Genomic DNA, 26,228 nt, shown 5'->3' with positions numbered 1-26,228 from the left:
ACATGTTTGATGACAAACAGCCTTATGTTTATAAGTGACAGTTTTCCTGCTAAGTACCTGCAGGTCATAAGCATTTGAATTAAAATTACCATACTGAAATCAAATCTGATGTTTTTTTAAATTTTTATTTGGTGTGCGTTGGAAGAAGGGTAGTCTTATATGGCGAGTATATCCCAAACTCTATATTTTAACTGGAAAAGTTGGGGGTCGTCTTATACGCCCAATCGTCTTATACGCCGGAAAATACAGTAACACTTTTTCCTACTGACTTATCAATTGAAACTTTTCTTTCCTCGTTATTTCCTACTTCTGTTCCATCATCCTTCTTCCCATCTTTCTCCTACCCTCCCTCCCTCCCCACATTCCTTCTTTCCTTTATCTTTACCCCTGCCCTCCCTTCCCTTTTCCTTCTCACCTTAATTTTTTTCTTCACTTCCTCCCTCGGACTTACTTTGCTCCCTCCCCCATTTCTTCCTTCTTCCCATTCTCCTTTTAAGCTCTACCGGCTCCCCTTTAAAACTTTTCTTCCCTCCCTCTTTCTCTCTCATCCACATTCTTCTCTACTTACTTCCACTGTTTTAATATCTATCTATCTCCCTGCCTAATTATTCACTATCATTTATCTTTTTTCTTTTCTGACTCCTACTTTTAAAATCTTTCCCCAGTACACAACTATACTTGATTTTCATTATAGCTCCTACAGTTCACTCACACATCCTCTTTCCTTCTTTAACTCTGCTCTCCACTGACTCCTTTATAAAGTTCTTCCCTCCCTCCCTCCCTTCTTAAAGCTTCTGTTGGGGGGGGGGGGGTGTTAAACCCCAGCCCAGTGCTCAGCCCCGGCCAGGTGTTCGCCGCCCCCCCTCCCCCTTCCCTGGCCTCCCGGCCACTCTCCTGCTCCCATTCCCTGCCTGGGACACCCAGCCCAGTGAGGTTGGCCAAGGCCCTTACCGTCAGGCGCTGCTGCTGCGAAGCAGGAGCGCCTCCACCCAGAAGGCCTCGCACCATCCTCCACTCCATCCTGAACCTGTGGGCACCTCCCCACCAACGGCCACCACTGCCCTCCTCCCGCGTCTGGGCGGTGCTCCCCGGCTCCGCGCCGGGTGCACCTGCTCTTCACCCCTACAGTCGCCACCCCCTTCCTTTTCCATTCCTCCGTCTTTTTCTTGTTCCCCGTCTGTATTTCTGTTTCTCCTCTCGGCCTGTCCGCATACAGGCCTGCCTTCCTCTCCCTCTCCTTTCTTATCCCCTCCTATCATATCCTATCCTACCCCGGGCCTTGCAGCTGCCTGAGTAGAGGGCAGAGACCCAGCTTGCTGATCCTAGTGTGACTTGACACTGTAATGGACAAATTTGCATATTCCTATATTATTAGATTAGACTAGAGGCCCAGCACACGAAATTCATGCATTGGGGGGGGGGGGGTCCACTCAGCCGAGCCTGCACCCTCTCCAATCCAGGACCCCTCGGGGGATGTCCGACTGCCGGTTTAGGCCCAATCCAGGGGATTGGGCTTAAACTGGCAGTAAGACATCCCTCTCACAATCCTGGGCCGCTGACTCCTAACCGCTCACCTACCTGCCTGCCTGGTTGCCCCTAACTCCCCCCCCCCCCCCCGCCAGCCTGATCGCCTCTCACTGCTTCTGTGTACCAGCCTGATAGCCCCCAACTGCTCCCCCGCCAGCCTGGTCACCCACAACTGCCCCCCTCTACCGGCATGGTCACCCCTAACTGCCCCACCCTGCCAGCCTGGTCGCCCCCAACTATCCCCCATGGGCCTAATCGCCCCCAACTGCCCCCCCTGCTGGTCTGGTCAACCCCAACTCCCCCCCTGCAGGTCTGGTTGCACCTCATGGTGCCCCCCGCTGGCCGGTCACCCCATGCAGCCTGCTTGTTCAATTGGTTGGTCGTCCCTCACTAACCCCCCCCCCCCGACCGGCCTGGTTATATATGTCTTAATGGGCCAATATTTATTTTGAAAATCAAATCTGTTATTAAAAACTTCTCACAAAGTAAACTCCAGAACCAAAAGATTTCATTGGTGAATTCTTTTAAACATTTAAGGAAGAAGTAATATCAATTGTACATAAAATCATGTAAAGTGCAGAAAACAGGAAAACATTTCTCAACTCATTTATGAAGCTAGCATAACTCTGATACCAAAATGTGACAAGAACACAAAAAAAGAAAAATTATAGAGCAATCTTGCTTATGAACATAAATGCACAAAACCCACTCTGGCCGAGTGGCTCAGTTGGCTGGAGCACTGTCCCATACATCAAAAGGTTGCGAGTTCAAATCCTGGTCATGGCACATACCTAGATTGTGAGTTTGATCCCCAGTTGAGGCCTACACGGGAGGCAACCCATCTGTGTTTCTCTCTCACATGAATGTTTCTTTCTCTCTTTCTCTCTCCCTCTCTCTCCCTGTCTTTCTTCCTCTTTCTCTCTAAAATCAATAGAAACATATCCTTGAGTGAGGACTAAATAAATAAAACTTCAAATTCTTTTTGAAAATTATGAATTTCAAAAAACACACACCACTAAATAAACTAGTGGGAAATCAATTCTAATGACACTTAAAAAGAAAATACAGTAAAACCTCAACATAATGGACTAATTCAGGCAAGGGGGTGTCCATTAAAGCCAAAAGTCCACTATATAATAAAGTAGGTTTTCAAAATGCGTATGTTAAAAAACTGACAAATTAGTTTACATGTTTTTACTTATGTAGATATGTTTGTGTAATTAAAATTATATATGAAAAGTTTAATTTCACAGAAAAGTTTTCTATATGTATTACTGTAATTTTAAATTTATACTGAATAGGTCTAGTAAATGCATATATTCACCAATCACTGTGAGTAAACAAATGTACAAACGGGGTGTGGCTTAGCAAAAATCAGAACATCTGCACACCTTAAAACTGCTGCAGAAAGTCACGCCACATGACAACAGAATCTATTATTCGTGCCAATGTGGTGTCATCATGTGCTAATTATCTGCCAAACACTGCTTACGAACGGATTTAAATATGTAGACTATCATTGTAGATATGATATATTTATTTATGTCAGCAAAATTACTACAGTGTTTTTTACAACATATGACCTATTCGCTAGAATTTAAAAAAAATAATAGTGAATTAATAACAAAAAGTAACCTAATCATAAGCTAATCTTGGTTAAAATCATTTTTAAATTAACAGGGTGTTAATTTTCACATATGACATACGGACTACAAATTTTGTCCATTAAATCTTTAGTCTGTTAAGTTGAGGTCCGCAAAAATCAAGGTTTTATTGTACATCAAAACCAAGTGAATTCCTTTTGGGAATGAAAAGGTGGTTTAATACTTGAAAATCACAAAATGCAATCAACCACACTAACAGAAAATATGTAACAGGAAAATAATAATAATAATGTGATCATTTCAATAGATGTAGAGAAAGTATCCTACCTAATAAAAGAGTAATATGCAAATTGACCACACCTTCGCTGCACCCACAAGCCACACCCACCAACCACGCCCATCAGCCAATCAGAGTGAGTATGCAAATAAACCCAACCAATGTGGCTACAGCCACAGAGAGCAAGGTTTCCCAGGCAACGGAGGAAGCCAAGCTTTCCACCTGCTCTTGCCAGCCTAAGCCTCCACTCAAGCTACAAAGTTTCAATTACAGAAGGTAAACAAATTCCAAAAGAAACGGAGCTGGAGAGAGCAGGCCAGGGTTGCCCCCGGCAACAGAGTAAGCCAAGCTTTCCACCTGCCCTGGCTGGCCTAGGCCTCCACTCCAGGCTACAAAGTTTCAATTGTAGAAGGTAAATAAATTCCAGATACCAGAGCCTCCACTTGGGTAGCCAGGGCACATGGCCGGCCTGCAAACCACCACAGGCCCCTCGCTCAGGCCGCCCCATGCCCCAAGTGAACCCCCATCCTGATCCGGGACACCCTTCAGGGCAAACTAGCTGGCCCCCACCCCTGCACCAGGCCTATATCCTATCTAATAAAAGAGTAATATACAGATTGATCATCACTGCAACACACAATATAGCTGCCCCCATGTGGTCAAAGATCCTGCCCCCATGTGGACACAAGATGGCCAGCAGGGGAGGGCAGTTGGGAGGGACCAGGCCCACAAGGGAGGGCAGTTGAGAGGGACCAGGCCTGCAAGGGAGGGCAGTTAGGGGTGACCAGGCTGGCAGAGGAAGGCAGTTGGGGGCAAACAGGCTGGCAGGGGAGCAGTTAGGCATCAAGCAGGCTGGCAGCAGAGTGGTTAGGGGGTGATCAGGCTGGCAGGCAGAAGCGGTTAGGGGCAATCAGGAAGGCAGGCAGGCGGGCAGTTGGGAGCCAGCAGTCCTGGATTGTGAGAGGGATGTCTGACTGCCTGGTTAATATACATCTTTCATCAGTCGGACATCCCTTGAGGGGGTCCCAGTCGGACATCCCTTGAGGGGTCCCAGATTGGAGAGGGTGCAGGCTGGGCTGAGGGACACCCCCATCCATGCATGAATTTCGTGCACCGTGCCTCTAGTTTAATAATAATTATCATCAACTCACAACAAAAATTCAACAAATGAAATAAAAGGGAACTTCCTTAATCTGATAAAAGATGTATATTAACCCCTATCTCTCCCCCACCCCTCTCACACACAGATAAACTTTAATGGTAACTATTAAAACTTTCCTGAAATTCTATCCTTATTTCTTTTTTCTTTTCTTTTTTATTTTTTTTTATTTTAAAGATATATTTTATTGATTTTTTTACAGAGAGGAAGGGAGAGGGAAAGAGAGTTAGAAACATCGATGAGAGAGAAACATCGATCAGCTGCCTCTTGCACACCTCCAAATGGGGATGTGCCCACAACCAAGGTACATGCCCTTGACTGGAATCAAACCTGGGACCTTTCAGTCTGCAGGCCGACGCTCTATCCACTGAGCCAAACCGGTCAGGGCTCTATCCTTATTTCAATTCAACATTATGTTAGCGGTCCTAACCAAAATGGGGAAATGGAGACTTTGCAAATGGTATGATTGTAGAGTACATATTCAGAAATTCAAAAACATTCACAAGCAAATTACTAGACTAATAAGTGAATTTACCAAGGTCACTGAAAAAATGGGTCAAAATACAAAAATCAAATATATTTGCATATACAACAAAAACTTAAAAAACAAAATGTAAAAGTATCATTTATAACAATAAACTCAAATAGCTAAAAATAAATGAGATATGTGTAAAATTATACAGAAAAATACAAAACATCAGTTAAAAGTATTTCTAAAATACCAAATAAATAGAACAAGTATTGGCATACACCATGAATTGGAAGACTCGCTATAGCAAGCATGTCAATTTTTCAGTGTTATCCTATTCAATAAATTCAGTGTTATCCCATTCAAAATCCCTGCAGGTTTTTTTGCAGAAATTGACAAGTTCATTCTAATATTTAAATAGATTTTAAAAAGGCAAGTTAAGCATATCTTAGAAAAGAACAAAGATGGAAGACTTATACTACCAGATGTCAATACTTATAAAGCTACAGTAATTAAAACAGTGTAGCACTGACATAAGGATAAACAAAGAGACCAATGAACGAAAAGAACATCAAGAAATATATAAACATTTATGACAAAAATAACCCTGAAGTAGAGGTGCGGAAATGAGTTTAAAAAAAAAAATTACTCTTGACCGCTACCTCACACCATGCACAGGAATAATTTCCAGATGACTTTGAGGCTCTAAATATGAAGGTTAAAAAACAAATATTTTAAAGGAAAACATTGGATAATATCTTCATGACTTTAGGAAAAACAAAAATTTCACAGAGTTCAAAAAAGTGCTAACAATAAAGAAAAAATACTATATTAGACTGTATTAAAATTGTAAACTTCTACAATTTAAAAAGTAACCCTGATATACATACACATATGTGTATGTGTGTGACACACATACACAGGCATATCTCACTTTAGTTTGCTTCACAGATATTGTATTTTTTACAAATTGAAGGCAAGACCCTCTACCAGCTAACAGATTAGAACTCACTTTATTGTGGTGGTCTGGAACCTAACCGGCAGTATCTCTGAGGTATGCCTGTATATAATGGATTTATATCCAAAATATATGAAAGATTTCTACAAACCAGTGAAAAGAAAAACATACAGCCCAACAGAAGGCACTTCACAAAAGAAGATCTCCTAATGGTAAATAAACATAAGTGAATTGTTCTATGAGTAGTTATCACAAAACACAAGACAAAAATCTCAGTGCAATACTACACCATACCCCCACCAGAATAGCATAAATGCAACAGACAGGCAATGCCAGGGATTGACTAGGAAGTGGAGTTTCTGGAATGCTCATTTACTACCAGTGAGTGTAAACTGGTAAAACCACTTTGGAAACCCCTTTGGTCTCTTTCTATATATGTATACTTAGATGACATATATAGTCTATAATCCAGGGTTTCCCCTCCTACATATTTTATCAAGAGAAATACATACATGTTCACCAAAATCATGTAGCAAGATCTCCAAAGCAGTAGTAGCCCAAAACTGGAAACAACCTAAAGGCCCATAACAGCAGGATAAAATACTAAATTGTAGTAAATTCACACAAAGGAATGTTATATAATAAAAACTGAACAAACTACAAATAACTATATACATAATATTTATTCAAAGAAGCCAGACATGAAATAGACATGTTTATAATTGCACTTATATGGAATTCAAGAATAGGCAAACTGTCCCGCCAGTGTAGCTCAGTGGTTGAGCATTGACCCATGAACCAAGAGGTCGCAGGTTCGATTCCCAGTCAGGGCACATGCCCAGGTTGTGAGCTCGATTCCCAGTAGGCGGCGTGCAGGAGGCAGCCAATCGATGATGTTTCTCATCGATGTTTCTATCTCTCTATTCCACTCCCTTCTTCTCTTTCTAAAAATCAATAAAAATATATTTAAAAAATAAGTATATAAATAGTGGTGGTTCCTCAATGGGTGTTGAGAGAATGATTGAAAAGCAAAGAACACATGTAAATGATTGTTAAATAAATATACACAAATTTTCAAAATTCCCTGTGCTGTATGAAAATGATTTGTGCATTTTACTATATGTAAATTATCTCAACAAAACACTGTATTTAAACAAAAAAATAGCCTAAATTCTAGATAAGTGCTATGCAATGAAGTCAGTCTACAAAGTGTGTGTTAGGATCTATGATAAGGAGCTTGCACCACAATGCATTTCCTTGCTATGAAAACAGTGTTAACTGTACTAAATAGTGGGATGATACAAGCTGTGTTAGTAGTGACCCCATTTGACTTACATTCCCCTGAAAGTTCCTTACTTCCACCTGGGCTGGAAGGAGCACTGCTGTAGAGAACAAGCCAACTGTGGTGGTGGCTGAAGGGGAGAGGGAGCGAATGGAAGGCCACAGAGATGACAGACATGAGGGTCAGGAAAAGCCTTCGGTGAGAAGCAATAGAGAGACCAAGGAAAATGAGAACGTATTAAAGTAATGATATTCATTTAGACTACTTTAGGGGGGAAAAGGAGAAAGAAAAAAACAGAGAAAGTGAGACAATTTAAATAAAAATAAGATGGCAGAATGAAGTCCCAGTATATCAATAAATGCAAACATAAAGGGACTAAACTCACAGGTTAAAAGAAAAAGCCTGCATTTTAAAAAAATAATAATAACAACCTATTTGCTATGTGTCAAAAAGTTTTACAAGAAAAGGCTAAATCCTCTCTAATAAAATGGTAATATGCAAATTAACCATCACTCCGCTGCATAAGCCACGCCCACCAGCCAAACCACGCCCACCAGCCAATCAGGGCGGGTATGCAAATTAACCCCAATCCAAGATGGCTACAGCCACAGAGAGCAAGGTTTCCCAGGTAACAGAGCAAGCCAAGCTTTCCATAGTCTTTGCAGGCCTAAGCCTCCACTCAAGCTACAAACTTTCAATTATAGAAGGTAAACAAATTCAAACAAATGGCGGCAGAATGGAGCTTGAGAGAGCAGGCCAGGGTTGCCGGTGGCAACAGGGGAACCAAAGCTTTCCGCACACCCTGGCCAGGCTCACCCGCTTAAGGCTACAAAGTTTCAATTGTAGAAGGTGAATTAACTGCCACAGAAATGGCTGCCGCCCCAGGCTAAAAAGTTTCAATTGTAGAAGGAAAATAAATTCCAGATACCAGGGCCTCTGCTTGGGTTGCCAGGAGGCGTGGCCGGCCTGCAAACCACCACAGGCCCCTCGCTCAGGCCGCCCCACACCCCAAGGGAACCCCCACCCTTATCTGTGACACCCTTCAGGGCAAACCAGCTGGCCCCCACCCGTGCACCAGGCCTCTATCCTATCTAATAAAAGAGTAATATACAGATTGATCATCACTGCAACACACAACATAGCTGTCCCCATGTGGACACAAGATGGCCACTACAAGATGGCCAGCAGGAGAGGGCAGTTGGGAGGCACCCGGCCTGCAAGGGAGGGCAGTTGTGAGGGACCAGGCTTGCAAGGGAGGGCAGTTGGAGGTGATCAACCCTGCAGGGGAGGGCAGTTAGGGGTGACCAGACTGGCAGAGGAGGGAAGTTGGGGGCAAACAGGCTGGCAGGGGAGCAGTTAAGCATCAATCAGGCTGGCAGCGGAGTGGTTAGGGAGTGATCAGGCTGGCAGGCAGAAGTGGTTAGGGGCAATCGGGAAGGCAGGCAGGTAAGCAGTTGGGAGCCAGCAGTCCTGGATTGTGAGAGGGATGTCCGACTGCCCGTTTAGGCCCGATCCTGGCCTAAACGGGCAGTCGGACATCCCTCCAGGAGTCCCAGATTGGAGAGGGTACAGGCTGGGCTGAAGGACAACCCCCCGCCGTGCACGAATTTCGTGCCCCGGGCTTCTAGTATATATATAAATAAAACTGCTGAAATATACTGTTATCGGAAAAAAGAGGCCTTAAGACAAAAAGCACAATGAGTAACTAACTAAAGATGGTGAACTGTCGAAGAAATGTCAGGTACTAAGTGGCTTATTGCTGCCATCTGCTGGACACAGTCACTTTAGAAAGTCCTAGTAGTAAGAAAGCACATAAGGCCCTAAAGCATACTCTTTGCTTAACTTCCTTTATCTAATAGGATAGAAACAGTCTCTCTGAATTAAATCTGTATCCTCTCTATGTTTGTGAAACTTAAGCCTTTGGTAACGATGCTTATTTTTTCCAAGTTACAGGTTTATCTATATAATAAAAACCCAGTGGTCGTAATGCCATAACGACCAAAGACCAGTCACCAGGAGGCTGCATGTGCAGTGAGGCGTGTGTGGCTGGGTGGGCTTCATGCGCGGCGAGGCGCGCACGGGTGGGCAGGGACTTGACTTTGGGTCCCGCGGCGCCAGTAGGACTCGGGGGTCCCGGGTCTCGTGTTATTTCCCATGCTGGGTCATTATCCTCTCTAATAAAATGGTAATATGCAAATTAACCATCACTCCGCTACATAAGTCACGCCCACCAGCCAAGCCACGCCCACCAGCCAATCAGGGCGAGTATGCAAATGAACCCCAATCCAAGATGGCTACAGCCACAGTGAGCAAGGTTTCCCAGGTAACAGAGCAAGCCAAGCTTTCCATAGCCGTTGCAGGCCTAAGCCTCTACTCAAGCTACAAAGTTTCAATTATAGAAGGTAAACAAATTCAAACAAATGGCGGCAGAATGGAGCTTGAGAGAGCAGGCCAGGGTTGCCGGCGGCAACAGGGGAAGCAAAGCTTTCCGCACACCCTGACAGGGCTCACCCGCTTAAGGCTACAAAGTTTCAATTGTAGAAGGTGAATTAACTGCCACAGAGATGGCTGCCACCCGGAGGGAACAGCAGGCTTGGCTCTGCTCCAGGCTACAAAGTTTCAATTATAGAAGGAAAATAAATTCCAGATACCAGGGCCTCCCCTTGGGTTGCCAGGGGACGTGGCCAGCCTGCAAACCACCACAGGCCCCTCGCTCAGGCCGCTCCATGCCCCAAGGGAACCCCACCCTGATCCCAGACGCACTTCAGTGCAAACCAGCTGGCCCCCACCCCTGTACCAGGCCTCTATCCTATCTAATAAAAGAGTAATATGCAGATTGATCATCACTGCAACACACAATATAGCTGCCCCATGTGGTCAAAGATCCTGCCCCCATGTGGACACAAGATGGCCACTACAAGATGGCCAGAAGGAGAGGGCAGTTGGGAGGCACCCGGCCTGCAAGGGAGGGCAGTTGAGAGGGACCAGGCTTGCAAGGGAGGGCAGTTGGAGGTGATCAACCCTGCAGGAGAGGGCAGTTAGGGGTGACCAGGCTGGCAGAGGAGGGAAGTTGGGGGCAAACAGGCTGGCAGGGGGGCAGTTAAGCATCAACCAGGCTGGCAGCGGAGTGGTTAGGGGGTGATCAGGCTGGCAGGCAGAAGCGGTTAGGGGCAATCAGGAAGGCAGGCAGGCAAGCAGTTGGGAGCCAGCAGTCCTGGATTGTGAGAGGGATGTCCCAGATTGGAGAGGGTACAGGCTGAGCTGAGGGACAACGCCCCACCGTGCACGAATTTCGTGCACCGGGCTTCTAGTTATGAGTATAAAGAATTACATTGCCTGGCCCTGGACAGCATGGTACAGTAGTTAGAGTGTCGGCCTGCACACCACACATACCTGGGCTGCAGGTTCAAACCCCAGCCCCAGCTGGGCTGTGTACAGGAGACAATCAATCAATGTCTGTCTGTCTCTCTCTCTTCTTGACCCCCTCTCTCTCTAACCTCTCCTCCTCCTTCCACTCTCTCTGAAAAATCAATGGGAAAAAATATATACCCTCTAGGGAGGATTAACAACAAAATTACATTGCCTGAAATCTACCTAGAATTTAGTATATGCACAAAGCCTACCAATTTCCTATACACCTACTGGGAAACCATATATTTACTAGTATATACTAAGTACAATTAGTCACTTTAAATATACCAACTACACTTTACTCATAGAGCATATCATACACATTACTTGCAATGTTTCTTAAAATTTGCATGTATAGATGAATAGCAGGTCTTCTAGTACTCATCCATATCTGGTTTCATTGCCTTTCAGACAACAGGAAAATTTCTTAGCACATAACACTAGTTTGGCTCAATAGTTTTATGTGAAAGTTCTATGTGCCATCTGCAGGCCAATGCAAGTAATTGCACATTTTAGACCCTTAGGCATTTTTCCTCTACCACAATGACAAGACAGAACCTCAAAAGGAGATGGTAAAGCCCCAAGATTAAGACAGCTTAGAACTCTTAAGACAGCTACTCGAGAGTTGTTCATACCTACAACTGACTTTGTAAGAATAAAAAATAATTTTTTATTGCATTAAGCCCTGAGAGTTGGCTCTTAATTTCTCAACAGAAGTACTACTGACATCTTGGGTAGGATACATCTTTGCTGTGGGTGCTGTTCTGTGCATTAGCAGCAGTCGCCAACTGGTGGTCCACGGACCACTGATGGTCCGTGAGGTCCAAAAGAATGGCGACCGCTGCATTACAGAACATTAAGCAGCATTCCTGGTGTCTACCCTCGATTTTTTTATCGCTGCCTCCTGCACGACCCCCACTTTGTGAGAACCAAAAATGTCTCGACATTGCCCTCCCCCCCACTTTGAGAAGCATTAGCCTAGCTTGATGTCTCTATGTATATGTGTATTACAAAGGTGTGTATGAAAGTATATTTAATTCACATGTCACATGACACAAATATATGCTTTACTGTGTATGAAGATCAGATGTTTTACAGGCCCTTAACATATATAAATTTCCATTCTCAAACTTGGTTAATTCAGTACCTTAAAAATAACCCAGTCAGTATCACAAGTCTCTCTGCAGAAAGATAAACCATTCCAAAAGTGTATAGAAACCATACGTACTATGCTGTTCATTTCGGAGGACTCATAGCTCCCAACTGGGTGGACATTTCCAATGGGCTCCAAGCCCTCTTCATCCCACATGTATGTTCCATCAGAGCTATCAGATGGAGAGAGTTCAAATGAAGAACCAGCTCTGAAATCCATATCTGGTGAAATCAAGTTACTCCCAGAAGTATGTTTTGAACATTCACTCCTGTCTTCAATTGATTTTTTTAAGAGAGAGAGAAAACAGTTATTAATTCACAAAAATATAATTATTTCTCAGGTTCCAAAAATATAACTTATTTTTATAAATATTATAAGATAAAAATGTGATATAGCAAAAATCATTAATAAATATAGCATTTTCTAACTTCTAAACAATAAATAAATCCAGAGGTAAAATCTCAAAAATAACCTACTGAAATGTTTCCCGATATAAAGAAAATTCACTAAGCCATCTTTCATTTCTGCAACATTTCTAGAAATGTAAGTAAAGCCTAATATTCCTTTAATAGTTCCTAATATATTTACATTTAAATGCTGGCTAGGAAACTCCTTCCCCCGTGTATATCATTTAAGTTCGCAGTTGCCTCCTTATAAGGAAAAAAGTTGTTCAGGCAGTCACTCCTAATAGAAGATTCTCAGGCAGTCACGGGTTCTGTACACCTCTAAGTATGGCCTAGTGCCTTGACCAGGCCACATGCCTTACCCTTCTGTTTGTTCTATTTTCAGACTATATGGGCACACGGATAAATTTTCTGTGGCTTTTAGTGCTAAGATAACCAAAAATAAGGAAATGTTTAACATGTGCCATCTCACTTTCCTCAATTAAAAAAATAAAGGTTTTCTGAAACTATAGCCCTGACTGGTTTGGCTTAGTAGACAGAGCATCAAGCCTGTGGAGTGAAGGGTCCCGGGTTTGATTACGGTCAAGGGCACATGCCCGGGTTGTGGGCTTGATCCCCAGTAGGGGTCGTGCAGGAAGCAGCCAATCAATGATTTCCTCTAATCGTTGATATTTTTTTCTCTCTCTCCCTCTCCCTTCCTCTCTGAAATCAATAAATATATATTTTTAAAATATTAACTATAAAAAGCTTGCTATAACAAGAAATCTAAGTCTTCCATTAAAAAAATTAAAATTTCCTAGGATAAGAAAATTCTTTAGATTAGACATAACCTTTGGTATAACATTTACCTTTGGTATAACTTCACTCTTAACAAATAGCAATGATCTACTACCCCTAAGAAAAGAGATGGTTTAAAATGGCATGCCCTCTGTTGGGAGAAGTGGAGGCAGGGGCTTTTTGAAGTAGGTAGGAATAAGCCTGTGTAGGACAGCCAAAAAAGAAAAAGGTAAGAAACTTTAAGAGAAGAATGTTTTCATTGATGTTCTACATAAAGTAAAAAGGAGGATGGGGAACAAAAGTCACAAGAAAGGAAAATGTTGCCCCATTTCTATTTTATCTAGATCCATCCCTCCATGAAATTGATAGTTTCATAGAATTAATCAGAAGATAATCCTAAATATAACTTCAGTTATATAATCTAGGAGAAAGCAAATAAACTTAAGGATATTAATATTTACCAGAGACACTTTTATCCATCCACTCATCAGTTTTACTGAAGGATTTTTCATTTTCCTTGGGGGAATCAAATATATCCCTTGGTGGTATATTTTCATGCTTTTCTTCTTTGAGAGAAATTTCCTCTGGAGTTATTCTAGTTCTGTTGGAGTCTTCTATGTCTATAAAATCATCACTAAAGTCTTCACTTAAATCATTCTTATCAGAAGATGACAAAGAAGATAAGGAAATGTCATCCACATCATCACTCAGGTATCTAATTTTAGCATCATGCTTCATGGTCTGGCCATTTTCTGTTCTATCACTATTATTTTCAATTAGTCCTGGGTCCTTGTTGGTAGCTCTGTCCTTAGCCAAAAGTTCAGTATCTTCCCCTACACATGTGCCAGCAGGTGAATTTTTATTACCATCGACTGTGATAGTCCCAGAAAATGGAGATTTGCTAGATTTCAGTAGAGAGGGATGAACCATCCTATACCCCAAAGTGGAAGCTACACCTGGGCCATTTGATAACGCCAACTTCTTTCCACCAGCAGCATAAGGCCTATTAAATCCATACCCTAAATGTTCATGCCCATTGAGTAGTTCAGACTGCTGGGAATTTCTTGTTAGCATACTTGACCTCAGAGGCATTCTAATGGGTAGATGTTGGTTCTGATAAGGCTTAAGATCTGCAGCTCTATTGAAGGAATGTGATCTGGTTATAGATGAAGGTGGAAAGAATGAATTCTGAATGGAATGTGAAAAACTCTGTGACCTTACCATTTTTTCACAAGTAAGAGATTTAATATTATCTAGGGATTGTGCTAAGCTTTCTCCAGAACTGCTTCTGGTAGCACAGGAGTTTGCTCTAGGCCTCTGTATGCTACCAGCTGATCGATTCACATAAAACCCACTCAACTGCGATGTTGGAGCACTGACTAGAGAATATGAAGTCCTTCCTAATATTGTGCCTTTGGTGAATTTACCCAAACTGGATGGTCCAGACAAAGACTTTTGTTTTAATTCCTCTGTAGATGACACAAACATAGTGGATGGCTTTGCTAAGTTTGATGTAAAAGAAACACTTTTCAAATCTCCCTTTATCCCATTTTTAGCAAACATTCCTTGAGCAGGTGCATGTTTTTCAGGATCAATTACTTTATCATGTGAACTTTGAGTATCATTAGGTTCCTCAGCACTTGGTGCACTAAGTTGGTATTTAGCTGTTGTTCTCCAATTAAATGAATGGGATGATGGACAATCAGAGCCATTATTTTTTATGTAACTTTTGATGCTGCTAGTTTTGGAAGTTCCCAATAAATTAACAGGTGTCCCATTTGGCATTGGCTGCAGTGTACTTCTTACAGATTTTGTTCCATACTTTGGCAACTTGGAACCCAAATATGTCTTGATTTGTGTTTTTTCTTCCATGAGCTATAAAGTACATTTGTTCTTAAAATTTGACAGAATCTGAGGAGAGAATAAAAATAGATTAATCATTCCTAAATAAGGATAATTACATTGACTGTTACATAATGTGAATGCATCCTATCTAATAAAAGAGTAATATGCAAATTAACCATCACTCCGCTACACCAATAAGACACGCCCACAAGACATGCCCACCTGCCAATCAGGATCAGGTATCCAAATTAACCCAACCAAGATGGCTGCGGCCACAGAGAGAGCAGGAGGGAGGCTTGGATTTCCCCGGCGATGGAGGACGCCAAGCTTTCTGCACACCCTGGCTGGCCCAGGCCTCCACTTAAGACTACAAAGTTTCAATTATAGAAGTTAAATAAATCCCAACAGAAATGGCTGCCGCCACAGAGCGAGCAGAAGGCTTGGCTCTGCTCCAGGCTACAAAGTTTTCAATTATAGAAGATAAATAAATCCCAGATACCAGGGCCTCCGCTTGGGTCGCCAGGGGGCGTGGCTGGCCTGCAAATCACCACTGGCCCCTCGCCCAGGCCGCCCCACGCCCCAAGGGAACCCCCACCCTGACCCGGGACACCCTTCAGGGCAAACCAGCTGGCCTCCATCCATGCACCAGGCCTCTATCCTATCTAATAAAAGAGTAATATGCAGATTGACCATCACTCCAACACACAAGATCAAGATAGCTGCCCCCATGTGGTCAAAGAAGGCTGCCCCCATGTGGACACAAGATGGCCACCACAAGATGGCCAGCAGGGGAGGAGAGTTGGGAGGGACCAGGGCTGCAAAGGAGGGCAGTTGTGGGTGATCAGGCCAGCAGAGGAGGGAAGTTGGGGGCAAACAGGCTGGCAGGGGAGCTGTTAGACATCAATCAGGCTGGCAGGGGAGTGGTTAGGGGTGATCAGGCTGGCAGGCCGAAGCAGTTAGGGGCAATCAGGAAGGCAGGCAGGAGAACAGTTGGGAGCCAGCAGTCCTGGATTGTGAGAGGGATGTCCGACTGCACTCGAGGGGTCCCAGATTGGAGAGGGTGCAGGCTGGGCTGAGGGAGACCTCCCCCACCATGCACAAATTTCGGGCACTGGCCCTCTAGTATTCTTATATAATTAAATGCAGCAAAACCCGAAAGCTACTCATGATTCTTATAAGACTCTTAATAAATACTGAATGCAATAATTAAATTAATAAGTTTATGAAAGGAGAAAAGGAACTCTTTTATAAACCTAGATTATGAATGATAGCAAGATTAATAATAAAATTAGACTACCAAAGACTATTAAAAACAGCAACAAAAAACATACTTCTATAGCATATCTTTTAGTTTTTACCCAAATTACTTTTTTCACTTAGGGTACTATCTCCTTTAAAAATACTAACATGTGATTTTTTTTTTATAAGCATACATGATCTTATAGAAACTATAATACATTTTTTAAACTTTCATTATTCAAGTCATTAGAAGGATGTAGGAAAAGAATACAATAGCACCAAAAATCTGATAGCATTAAAGGATGAGATATCAGCTGTCATTTTTAAAAAATATATTTTATTGATTTTTTACAGAGAGGAAGGGAGAGGGATAGAGAGTTAGAAACATCAATGAGAGAGAAACATCGATCAGCTGCCTCCTGCACACCCCCTACTGGGGATGTGCCCACAACCAAGGTATATGCCCTTGACCGGAATCGAACCTGGGACCCTTTAGTCCACAGGCATCCAACGCTCTATCCACTGAGCGGAACCGGTTAGGGCTCAGCTGTCATTTTAAGCAACAATTTCAAAATAATTTTTATCCAGTAATATAAATAGACACTCTGTTTAGTGCCAGTGTAAGAAGTATAATGATTTAATAAAGCTGATTAGTCCATTAATCTGAACCTCTCTAATTTATTTTAAAGGTAATACAAAACAATACACACAAAAAGGTTAAATGCACACACAAAAACATAAAACTAGAAACAGTAATGTATTCTATTTGAGTAACTGTTTAATAAATTATGATGTGCCATATGATGAGGTTAAAAAGATGAGATAAAAATATTAAAATGTTTACCCTAACATTAACAGAAATATAATATGGTCATTATATGTTCATTGCAGTTATATACAAATTTTATAAAAGCATACACAAGAGAATGCAAATGAAAGAAATATGCATGCTTTAAGGTCATTGACATTTCTAAGCTTAGTATCTTATACTGTTTTTAATTTGTTAATTTTATTTAGTTAAAAATTTGGTTCCAAGTCATCCCTGACCTTTAGAATTATCAAGTTTCTAAAGTGCATATGTGTTATTAATTATGTCAAAAATAATATTTAGGAAATCACACAGACTTTCAAGTAAAGATGGTAGGCTGAAGCAGAATTATCAAATTTCCTGTCCCCAATAACTAAAAGGAAAAATATATATATATATATATATATATATATATATATATATATATATATATATATGTATATGTATATGTATATATATACTAGAGGCCCAGTGCACGAAATTCGTGCACGGGGGCGGGGGGTGTCCCTCAGCCCAGCCTGCACCCTCTCCAATCTGGGACCCCTCGAGGGATGTCCGACTGCCCGTTTAAACACAATCCCGGTGGGATCGGGCCTAAACGGGCAGTCGGACATCCCTCTCACAATCCAGGACTGCTGGCTCCCAACTGCTCGCCTTCCTGCCTTCCTGATTGCCCCTAACCGCTTCTGCCTGCCAGCCTGATCACCCCCTAACCACTCCCCTGCCAGCATGATTGATGCCTAACTTCTCCCCTGCCAGCCTGTTTGCTCCCAACTTCCCTCCTCTGCCAGCCTGGTCACCCCTAACTGCCCTCTCCTGCAGGGTTGATCACCTCCAACTGCCCTCCCTTGCAGGCCTGCTCCCTCTCAACTGCCCTCCCTTGCAGGCCTGGTGCCTCCCAACTGCCCTCCTCTGCTGGCCATCTTGTGGTGGCCATCTTGTGTCCACATGGGTGCAGGATCTTTGACCACATGGGGGCAGCCATCTTGTGTGTTGGAGTGATGGTCAATCTGCATATTACTCTTTTATTAGATAGGATATATATGTATGTGTGAATGTGTGTGTATTATTTTTTTTTAGCCAAAAATCCAGCTGCCCTGGCAAGTGTGGCTCAGTTGGTTGGAGTGGCACTGAAGGGTCATGGTTCAATTCCTGTTCAGGGCACATACTCCAGGTTGCGGGTTCAATCCCCAACCAATCGATATTTCTCTATCACATTCATGTTTTTCTTTCTCCTGTCCTCTCTCTCTAAAATCAATGGAAACAGCCCTAACCGGTTTGGCTCAGTGAATAGAGCGTCGGCCTGCGGACTGAAGGGTCCCAAGTTTGATTCCGGTCAAGGGCATGTACCTTGGTTGCGGGGAACACATCCTCAGTGGGGGATGTACAGGAGGCAGCTGATTGATGTTTCTCTCTCATGGATGTTTCTAACTCTATATCCCTCTCCCTTCCTCTCTGTAAAAAATCAAATAAAATATATTTTTTTAAAAAGAATAAAATCAATGGAAACATATCCTCTGGTGAGGATTTAAAAACAAATAAACGAACAAAAAAACACCAGCTGCAAACAAGAAACTGTTTAAACTAAGAATCTCCACAGCTGTGAGGGGAGGGAGGGTTGCTGTGAGGTAGAGGAATTGAGCAAAAAAAGGAAAAAAAAGAAAAAGAATTCATGGATAGGGACAACGGAATAGTGATTGCAGGGGGAGAGGAATGGGTAGAGGAGGGTACAGAGGAGATCGATGGTGATGGAGAAAATTAATTAAAAAAAAAAAAGAAAGTAGTGGCCAGAAAGATTCTGTACAGTATGCAGTATGGTCTGGCTCCTATCCTCGCCTGATTACACTTCCTGGAAGCAGTAATGAGAAAAATGGGTGAGGGAGCAAACCCTGAAAGTTTTAATGACTATCTTCTAGTTTGGATAGAAATATCCAATTTGGCACGGGCACCAGAACCTGTTTAATTCCAAGTTGAGGGAATGGTCTGAAGCCCTTGAAAATATACTACACCTCAGCAGGGTGGAGAGAAGCCAGGACAAGACACAACAAGTTCTAAAGACACAGGAAGGAGAGCCTAAGGCACCAGCAGAGTTATCCCCCCAATCCCACCTTATTCTAAACAGAGAACCACACCATGCTCAGAAGTATATTCAGGGGGTACAGTGAAAGGAGGAAACAAAGTCACAGCTAAGGTGGAAAAGGTGGGAAAGGCTTGGGGAATTAACCCATAGTATATCAGGGCAAACACACTATCTTGTCCTCACTATCTAAGCCTTTACCAGCAAGATAAGAAGGAATGGCCATTCAACTATACAAACAAGGGGTGAAAGGAAGGGGAGAAACAAATGACAATAGCAAGAGAAACAAAGAAAGAGCCCAATCTGAAAGAAAACATAAAAAGGAAAGTAAGGAAATCCCCAGTGAGTTCTGTGGACAAAAGGGGCCACGTGCTGACCTGACAAGCTCAGGGGAGGCCTGCATGGCGGTCTTGCAAACTCAGAGACGTAAATGTTATGGAGCAACCCGCAAGAGACGACCACCAGAGACAGAGATCAAAGTGTATGAGCCTTTAATAAACTGGCCAGGACTGCAGGTGCAGCACTTCACCGCGGGAAAGGCCAAACTGCAGTGCAGACCACAGGTGTTACAGCAAATTTAAACCACAAGGGGGAGTTAGGACAGTTACAATGACAACCCAAAGGTTACAAAAGCTATTCAGCTGTTTCCAAGGAACTCAGGGCACACGTGTAATGTAACACTACCTCCCTCCAAACCCTAACCGACCCTTTGTTCGGTGACCTACTCCACCTCCCTCCATCCCAAGGCATCCTGCCTCCAGGCAACAGAGGAGCTGTGCAATGTTTGCCGCCCAGAACACTAAAGTCACTGCAAAGGATGGTCTGAAATTAAACTTGAACTAAACGCAGTGATGGTGGGTAGTCACTCCTAGGCCTGTATCTTCCCTGACAAGGTCAGCCTTTACCTTAACTGAGCCTATCTGTTATCTGTCTATTTGCATCTAAGATAACATAGCCTTGAATTGTCTGGGTAACTTGTAACTCCCCTTTTTCCGGACCCCTTGGGGCACAACCTAATGTGCTGGACGCCAGGACAGATACCACAAATTCCTTCATTATCATTGCTATCCTGTTAATTGTTGACTGTTAACTATCCTGTACTCACCTAAGAAATGTGTCTATCATTTCACTTTCTATCCAGTCCCAGAGGTTCTCCCCGCACCACCCCCATTGCCGCTTCGCTTTCTCCCACCTCCCTGATCTATTGCCAATGGACTTCAGGTTGAGGTCAGGGCCAGGGCACATGCTGGGGTAGTGGGCTCAATCCCTACTTGGGGACATGCAGGAGGCAGCCAATCAATGATTCTTTCTGATCATTGATGTTTCTCTGTCTCTCACCCTCTCCTTTCCTCTCTGAAATCAATAAAAATATATTTCAAAACATGTTTAGGATCATTGTGTTTTTCATAAATTAATTTTTATATCTGTAATTTGACTTCTTGATCCTTGTTAATATTATATGCTCTGAAATTTACTTTGATATTAATTTAACCTTTCCAGATTTATTTGATTTACGTAATCATGGTGTCTTTCTATCTTTTTACCTTTAATTGGCCTGTTTCTTTATATTTACAATGAGTTTCTTATTAGAAACTTATAGAATCTAGCATTTTTATCCAATCTGGTATATTGGGATCATTTATATTTAATGTCATAACACTGTGGATTTTTTTTTTTCCATCTTGGCTAACTGTAGAAATTTTCTTCTATTTCTTAATGACATTAAAAATATAAGAAATTCCAATACGCATTCAGTTATAATCTTGCCCACTTTATTCAGAGAATGAATTAGACTAAACTCATACAATTTAATTTTCAGACTATCTTGAAATGCTTAATGAATTAAAGTATAATTACCTATCTGCTTAATAGTCTGTTTTTCATTAGTTTTGAAATGTATTCACTTTAATTATTAGTATTTTACACTTTAAAATATATTTCTTCATTGTAAGTGTTCAACTCTTTCTGAAGGTTCAGTTTCTCTCCAACCATAGTGATGATTTGTTATGCCATTATATCAGCCTTCTGCAAGTTCAAGATGAATTAGGATGTAACTATCACTTATTCAAATGTCAAAAAGTAAGCCAATTAAAGGGGAAAAAAGAATTCAGTGCTAAAAAAAGACAAGAACCTTATTTTTAAAGTTTCTTCAACTTTTTTGGTTTGTCATGTTACACTATATAGGTATAACTAGATGGCTTACAAATTTTCAGAACAGTTTATATTGAGGAGGAAACTGGTCTTGAAAGGTGTGTCAGGCCATAAAAACTGTGAACAATGCACTGCCCTGGTGGTGGTGGGGGGGGGGTCATTATTGCTGGCCCCAGGACAGATCATCGGATATGGCCTGGGGACCCCCAACACCTGGGAGCCTTCCTGTAAGCCCACGAAAGGGGGCGGAACCATATATGCAAGACAAAGACCCCAGAAGGTTATAAAAAGTGAAGCCCTCCGCCCTAACTGGTATGGCTCAGTGGATAGAGCGTCGGCCTACAGACTGAAAGGTCGATTCCGGTCAAGGGCATGTACCTTGGTTGCAGGCACATCCCCAGTAGGGGGTGTGCAGGAGGCAGCTGATGGATGTTTCTCTCTCATCGATGTTTCTAACTCTCTATCCCTCTCCCTTCCTCTCTGTAAAATTCAATAAAATATATATATTTTTTAAAAAGTGAAGCCCTCTGTGTGTTTCTTCACTCTGATTTGGAAATTATTCCCAGAATCCACTAGTGTTAATAAACGGGGTCCCTCCCTTTCTCTAGAAAGCGTGCTTGGTATTTCTTTGGTCTTCTGCAACAATGTAACCCACGTCTCCTTTGACGAGAGGTATAAAACAAGGTGAAAAAAAAAAACAAAAACAAAAAAAACAGAGTCCAGGAAGATGGCGACCGGCAGGAAGGTAGGGAGGGTGAGTGTGTGATGGAGTGAAGGAGTGATAGAGGTGTGTGTGGACGTGTGTGTGTGTGTGTGTGTGTGTGTGTGTGTGTGTGAGTGAAATAGGGACAGTCAGACCCTGCAGTTCTTCCAGGGGGCTTCCAATCCAGGCAGTCTTGGTTGGTAAAACCCCGCGGCCGCTACAAACACTCCGGGGAAGACACCAGTGGCACAGAGACCCCGCCATCTTTAAGAATGAAACTGCTAGAGACTAGAATCCTAACCTTACCACCACCTAGTCTGGTCTCGGAAGCAAACCTGGTCACTACAGCCACTCTGGTAGAAGACCTGCCACCCCAGCTGCAGATGCGCGAACCCTGAGACCTCCACCTCCAAAAGTGCGCTGCTGAAAGCAGTAAGTACAACCTCCCCCACCCCAGCGCCGGAACTCAGGATTCGCCGCGTCCCCAGCCCATAGGCACCCAGGCACTCCACTACCCAGGCAGTGCTTGGAACCACTGAGAGCCCCCAAGGGGGTGATTCTGCACAGTCAAGGGTGCACGGCCCTGCAGTAGAATCTCTGAACTGCCTCTTCCTAAATAACTGCCCACGGACACCCCTGCGGTGCAACTTCAATGCCAGGGTCCCTCAGAGGGCGTCAGAGATCTGCGCCCGCGGGCGCGACACCAGTTCGCGCACACTCAAGGGCGGGCAAATTCACGGTCACAGCAAGGGAAGACACCCTGAGCCCATATATCCACAGGGTCCTCTGGGGAGCTGCTTTGAGCCCCTGCTGGGTGTGATTCTGTACAGCCAAGGACGCGCTGTCCCACAACAGAAACTCTGAACTCCTTTCTCCTGAATAACGGCCCACATTCACCCTAGCTGCTTAACCTCAGTGACAGGACCCCTCAGAGTGCATCAGAGCTCTGCGCCTGCAAACACACCTCCACAGAAGCGAATTTACAACAGGCAGGCACCCTGAGCCCATCTACACACAGGGTGCTAGTGGGAGCCACTGGGAGCTCTCCCAACAGATGGTTCCTGGGTGCCACTGTGAGTCCCCACTGGACATGCGCGATTTCAACTAAAGGTGCAAGACAGCAAAAACTGGGACACTTCACTCCATAGCTGCTCACTTTTAGACACCACAGTTGTGCCTCTCAAGCTTACAGGCCTACATCAAGAGAACCCAAGTAGCTCAAGTAGGGAGCTACACTAGATTACCAAGCCCAGGAGAACTGAGAGATTACACCAGCAGCACCATCCCCAAAAGAACCTGGGTAGCAAAGCAAGCGGATCTACAATTAAAACATTACAGGAAAACATGGGGAGAAAAAAAAAAAGGAAATTCCCAAAGGGAGGAAAAAGAGGAATCACCAGAAAGGAGGTTAAATGAACTTGAGGCTAGCACCTTAACAGAGAAAGAATTCAGAGTATTCATTATAAGGATGTTTAAACAGATGGATGACAAATACACACAACTCAATGAGAACTATAAGGAGCTGAATGAAAATGTCACCAACATGAAAAGAAACCAAGAGGAGATGAAGAACGACATAGCTGCAATAAAGAACACAATGGAAGGCCTAAAGAGTAGAGTAGAAGAGGCTGAGGACCGCATCAGCAAATTAGAAGACAAAGTAGGAAAAAACACACAAACTCAGCAGCAACTGGAAAGAAGACTTAAAAAGCAAGAGGAGAGCCTAAGGGAGCTTCAGGACAACACAAAACGAAACAACCTTCGAATAATAGGGATAAAAGAAGGAGAAGAAGAGAAGCAAGGAATAGAAAACCTGTTAGAAGAAATTACAGAAAACTTCCCTGATATTGGCAAGAAAAATACTATCCAAGTCCAAGAAGTACACAGAGTCCCAAACAAGTTGAACCCCAAAAGACCGATACCAAGACACATCATAATTAAATTGACGAACACCGACAACAAAGCAAGAATCTTAACGGCTGCCAGAGAGAAACAGAAAGTTACCTATGAGGGATCTCCTATCAGAATATGAACTGATTTCTCAACAGAAACACACCAGGCCAGAAGGGAATGGAATGAAATATACAAAGTGATGCAAAACAAGGGACTGAATCCAAGAATACTATACCCAGCAAGACTATCATTCAAAATTGAAGGTGGAATCAGAAGCTTCACAGACAAAAAAGGGCTAAGAGAGTTCATCACTACCAAGCCAGCAATGCAAGAAATGCTAAAGGGGCTGCTGTAAAAAGAAGAAAGAGAAAGGCAAGAAGAAACACAAACACTAAGGAAAAATATGTCAACAAACAGGTACTTATCAATAATAACAGTAAACGTAAATGGATTAAATGCACCAATCAAAAGACACAGGGTAGCTGAATGGATAAGAAAACATGACCCATATATTTGCTGTCTACAAGAGACCCACCTTAGAGCAAAAGATTCACACAGACTGAGAGTGAAGGGATGGAAAAACATTTTTCAGGCAAATGGAAATGAGAAAAAAGCTGGGGTTGCGATACTTATATCAGATAAAATAGACCTCAAAGTAAAGGCTTTAATAAGAGATAAGGGAGGCCACTACATAATACTAAAGGGAGCAATCCAGCAAGAAGATATAACTCTGGTAAACGTATATGCACCCAACGCAGGAGCGCCCAAATACATAAAAAATCTGCTGCAAGATATCAAGGGAGAGATCGATATCAATACAATCATAGTAGGGGACTTTAATACACCACTGACATCAATGGATAAATCCTCTGGACAAAAAATCAGCAAAGAAACAGCAATTCTAAATGACACAATAGATCAGATGGACCTAATTGACATCTTCAGAGTATTTCACCCCAAAGCCATGGAATATACGTTCTTCTCAAGTGCACATGGGACATTCTCAAAAATAGACCACATATTGGGAAACAAGCAGTCTCCCCAAATTCAAAAAGATTGAAATCATATCAAGCATTTTCTCACACCACAATGGCATAATATTAGAAATAAACTACAATAAAAACATTCCAAAAAATTCAAACACTTGGAAACTGAATAGCATGCTACTAAACAATGATTGGGTTATCAATGAGATCAAAGAAGAAATTAAAAACATCCTGGAGACTAATGACAATAAAAATACAACATTGCAAATCCTATGGGACACAATGAAAGCAGTCCTGAGAGGGAAATGTATATCTCTACAGGCCTACCTCAAAAAACAAGAAAAAATGGTAATAGATCATCTAACTCAACAACTCAAAGAATTAGAAAGGGAGCAACAAGAAAAGTCCACAGTGAGCAGAAGAAAGGAAATAATAAAGATCAGAGCAGAAATGAATGACATAGAGACCAAAAAAACAATACACAAGATCAACAAAACCAAGAGCTGGTTCTTTGAAAGGGTAAACAAGATTGATGAACCTCTAGCCAGGCTCACCAAGAAGCAAAGAGAGAGGACCCATATAAACAAAATCAGAAATGAAAGAGGTGAAATAACAACAGACCCCACAGAACTACAAAGGATTGTCAAAAAATACTATGAACAACTCTACTCCAACAAACCTGGAGGAAATGGACACATTCCTAGAAAAACACAATCTTCCAAAACTTACTCAGGAAGAGACTAAAAATCTCAATAGGCTGATAACTATGGAAGAAATTGAAGTGCGCCGGGGCCAGACAGCTTCACAGGGGAGTTTTACCAAACATTCAAGGAAGAGCTAAAACCTATCCTCCTCAGACTATTCCAGAAAATTCAAGAAGAAGGAACACTTCCAAGCTGCTTCTATGAAGCCAGCATCACCCTAATACCAAAACCAGATAAAGATAACACAATGAAAGAGAATTACAGGCCAATATCCCTCATGAACATAGATGCCAAAATCCTCAACAAAATTCTAGCAAATCAAATCCAGCAATACATCAGAAAGATCATACACCATGACCAAGTAGGATTTATCCCTGGGATGCAAGGATGGTACAATATTCGCAAATCAATAAACGTGATACATCACATAAACAAATTGAGAGATAAAAACCATATAGTCATATCAATTGATGCAGAAAAAGAATTTGACAAAATCCAACACCCTTTTTTTTTTATTGTTACAATCGCTTTTATTAACTCTGTGCTTTGCATACTTACCCACTCCTGTATATTTAAGACCCAATGTAAACAAAAAATTTTTTACCAATTCCTCCTTCTTATCCAGCTGTTTCTTAAACTTAACTTGCTTCCACTCCACCCACATAGCTGGCCTCCTGGCTGCTCATCCCCACCCTCCTTTGCTTGAAGGAGAAAGTGGGGGAGCATCTTATAGTTCGATCAGTCCTGTCTTTTTAAGCCAGTAATGGTTGTTTCTCCGTACCCACACTAACTGGCCTTGTC

General features: G+C 42.6%; 1 protein-coding gene across 7 annotated transcripts in view; it reads right to left on the bottom strand.

The window, feature by feature from the left end:
- CCSER2 (coiled-coil serine rich protein 2) overlaps positions 1-26,228 on the bottom strand; it is a 243,540-nt gene that overhangs the window by 171,220 nt on the left and 46,092 nt on the right. For all 7 annotated transcript variants that reach the window (XR_013814723.1, XR_013814724.1, XM_079793281.1 and 4 more), the window contains 2 exons: positions 13,483-14,932; positions 11,916-12,112 (listed from right to left, as the gene is read on the bottom strand). Coding sequence is in view for 5 of the 7 variants with exons in the window: in XM_079793281.1 (XP_079649407.1) it covers positions 11,916-12,112; positions 13,483-14,893 (1,608 nt within the window). In the remaining 2 variants the exon portion in view is untranslated. The remainder of the gene's footprint in view (positions 1-11,915; positions 12,113-13,482; positions 14,933-26,228) is intronic.

Source organism: Cnephaeus nilssonii (genome assembly GCF_951640355.1).
Source record: "Cnephaeus nilssonii genome assembly, chromosome: 16".
Classification (NCBI taxonomy): domain Eukaryota; kingdom Metazoa; phylum Chordata; class Mammalia; order Chiroptera; family Vespertilionidae; genus Cnephaeus; species Cnephaeus nilssonii.
Note: the sequence above shows the minus strand (reverse complement) of the source record. Positions and strands in the feature narration are given on the sequence as shown.